The sequence below is a fragment of the Lathyrus oleraceus genome, chromosome 4 (genome assembly GCF_024323335.1).
Source record: "Lathyrus oleraceus cultivar Zhongwan6 chromosome 4, CAAS_Psat_ZW6_1.0, whole genome shotgun sequence".
NCBI classification, from domain to species: Eukaryota; Viridiplantae; Streptophyta; class Magnoliopsida; order Fabales; family Fabaceae; genus Lathyrus; species Lathyrus oleraceus.
The window spans coordinates 266,964,113-266,967,020 of NC_066582.1; the positions used below are offsets into that span (position 1 = coordinate 266,964,113).

General features: G+C 33.4%; 1 protein-coding gene across 1 annotated transcript; it reads left to right on the forward strand.

Annotated features, from left to right (window-relative positions):
- Positions 1–678: 678 nt before the first annotated feature.
- LOC127075011 (protein RGF1 INDUCIBLE TRANSCRIPTION FACTOR 1) lies at positions 679–2,702 on the forward strand. The gene is made up of 4 exons (XM_051016446.1): positions 679–922; positions 1,103–1,300; positions 1,462–1,677; positions 1,870–2,702. Exons 1-4 carry the CDS (start codon positions 920–922, stop codon positions 2,107–2,109), a joined length of 657 nt encoding a protein of 218 aa, XP_050872403.1. The 5' UTR covers positions 679–919; the 3' UTR covers positions 2,110–2,702.
- The last annotated feature ends 206 nt before the right edge of the window (positions 2,703–2,908 follow it).

Here is a 2,908-nt window from a genome sequence, read left to right on the forward strand (position 1 = left end):
GCTTAGAATGTAGCTTTGTAATTCTATAAATAAACAAAAAAAAGATCAATAATGAACAAGAAAAAAGCCATTTAAAACTCTTAAATTTTCAATCTAGAATACATACATTCACAATTCATCTTAAAACAAATTAAGAATTCATTCGAAATAACAGTGTAACCGCACGGTAGGTCCAAACTGACATTTGAAAGTTTAAAAAAATGGCAATAAGAAAGACTCTAAACGTGCGGTGGCAATAATTCATCAAGAAACCAAACACACCTAAGCTTCAATATAATAACAAAGACAAGTTAGACTAGAACAAGGGTACCAGATAACTTTAAATTATTTATTCAAATTAATTAATTAAAAAAAACAAAAACATAAATCAACTTAATGAAATAAACAAAAGAACTAATAAGGTGTGCCCCAAAACCCACGACCAAATTAATAATAATCATCCAATAATCACTAATTATGAGGTGCAACATAACCTTTAAATAATGAAAGAAAAACTAAAATTGATAAGACCAATGACTGAGAATAAGACAAAAAAAATAAATAAAATAAAAAAAATAAAAAAATAAACAAGGAAGTGGTAGTAGTGGATTCTTTACACACGTAACTCTTGGTTTGGGTTCGGATTTAGGTTCAGGTTCGGAGTCAGGTTTGGTTATGTAGACTTTTATGCGGATAAGAACGAGCCTTCTCTCTATCTCTCTCATCGTTTTCTCTCTCTAGAAATTATACATTATTACCGCCTTCGAGTTCTACAAGAACCCATTCCCTCCTTCACCGCCCCAAATTCTTCTCATCTCTCTAACATTCTCTCTCTCTAACATTTATCAAAAAACTTTCAGTGTCTCCAATCAGCATCTTCAAACTGGCGTTCGAGAATCAAGACACAGTTCGTGAAATCAAGCCCAAAAATAGGAGAATCATGGTAATTACTACCAAAACTCCTTGAATCTAGCTCACTCTTATTCTGAGTTCATAATTTTTTAGTTGACTTAAAAAAACCAGAGTCAATTTTTTTCTCGATTTTTTTAAGAATGCAGTGTTTTTATGTTTTATTTGTGTTTTTGAGTTATGGGTGTGATTCAAAATTTGATTTTTTTTAAAGGGTGCTGGAGGACCTGATGATGAAGAAAACAGATGGCCGCCATGGTTGAAACCTCTGCTGAAAGAGCGTTTCTTTGTTCAATGTAAGATGCACGCTGATTCGCATAAGAGTGAGTGTAATATGTACTGTTTGGATTGTATGAATGGTGCTCTTTGTTCTCTCTGCCTCAATTACCATAAAGATCATCGCGCTATTCAGGTTTGTCTCAACAGATAATTCAATTATTGTGTTAGTGTCATTGTTATGTTTGGTGTTCATATAATTGTTGTTTCATAGATAAAATGTCTTTCTCGGTTTTCTTCAATACAACATGGTTATTCCTTTGTGATGAACTCTGTTTTTTTTTGTGTTTGATATAGATAAGGAGGTCTTCATACCATGATGTTATTAGAGTGAATGAGATTCAGAAGGTGTTGGACATATCCGGTGTTCAAACCTATATTATCAACAGTGCTAGGGTCGTGTTCTTGAATGAAAGGCCTCAGCCAAGGCCGGGCAAAGGTGTCACCAACACCTGTGAAGTCTGCGAGCGAAGCCTTCTCGATTCGTTTCGATTCTGTTCTCTTGGTTGCAAGGTATTACATTGGTTAATACAATGTTTTCACCTTATAAAATGGGTTGACTTTTAGTATAATACTGAATGCTAATATGGACCTTTTTAGCATTCAAATACAATTTAATTTCACTGACTTGTGAATAGTTTTTGTAAGTGTTTTGATTTTTTGAGTCTGTGTATTGAATACTAATCAATGCGCTATGAATTATAGATTGTTGGAACATCAACGAGTTTCCAGAAGAAGAACAAGTTAGCAACCTTGATATCGGACTCGGAGGATTCATACAGCAGCAGTTGCAGCCATGGAAAACTGAAGAACAACATCAAGGTGCAGGTGCAAAGCTTCACTCCTTCAACACCACCACCAACTTCAGTTAATTACAGAACAGCCAAAAGAAGAAAGGGAATCCCACATCGTGCCCCAATGGGAGGACTAGTCTTGCAGTACTAGTCAACAGTTCATAGTTTTAGGTTACTGCTATAATGCCCTTAATGAACCCGGTTCCCCTAACGTTTGAGATTTCCCGCATTCACCTAGTCAGAACATTGACATAATGTTCCGACTATGTGAATGTGGATTCTTTTTGACAGAGGGAACTTTGGTTCAACTTTAATATATAGATACCAAAAAAAATCTAAAGAATCTGTCTTAATGTTGCTCATCAGTTCCAGTGCTAGAGCTTTTTGGTGAAAAGGGCCAGTGCTGGAATTGTTGTTGGTGTTAATAGTGTTTGTTTTTGTGTGTATAGGAAAAATCCAATAGAAGTGGGAAAATGTTGTATAAGCAGAAGAAAAATAAAACTTATGTAAAATACTAGTTTGATAAAAAGGAACGGTGTAGGAAAATAAGCAAAAAGTTCCTTTGGACCAAAGCTAAAGATGGTAATGACAACAGTATAGGTTGGTTTTCTAGAGTAATTATATCTAAGTTTAGGGGGTGTAAATAGTGAAAAAAGTGACAATGACAGTGTGCTCTTTACAAATATAGGTCGACTCTATCTTTATGTAAAATTGTGAAATTCATAATAATGATAATTTTTATAATATCTTGTGTTTAATATTAATTTAATTGTTGTATTTTTGAATAATTTGTCTCATAATTATTTAGTCCATATATAAATTAGATACATCATCGAATATGAGACATTTAAATTATTAAAATATAATTTTTTCCTTTAAAAATGAATCATGACAAAGTGAATTGATTTTAGTTAAACTTTTTTGAGTGGTGATGACAATGACATGACCCA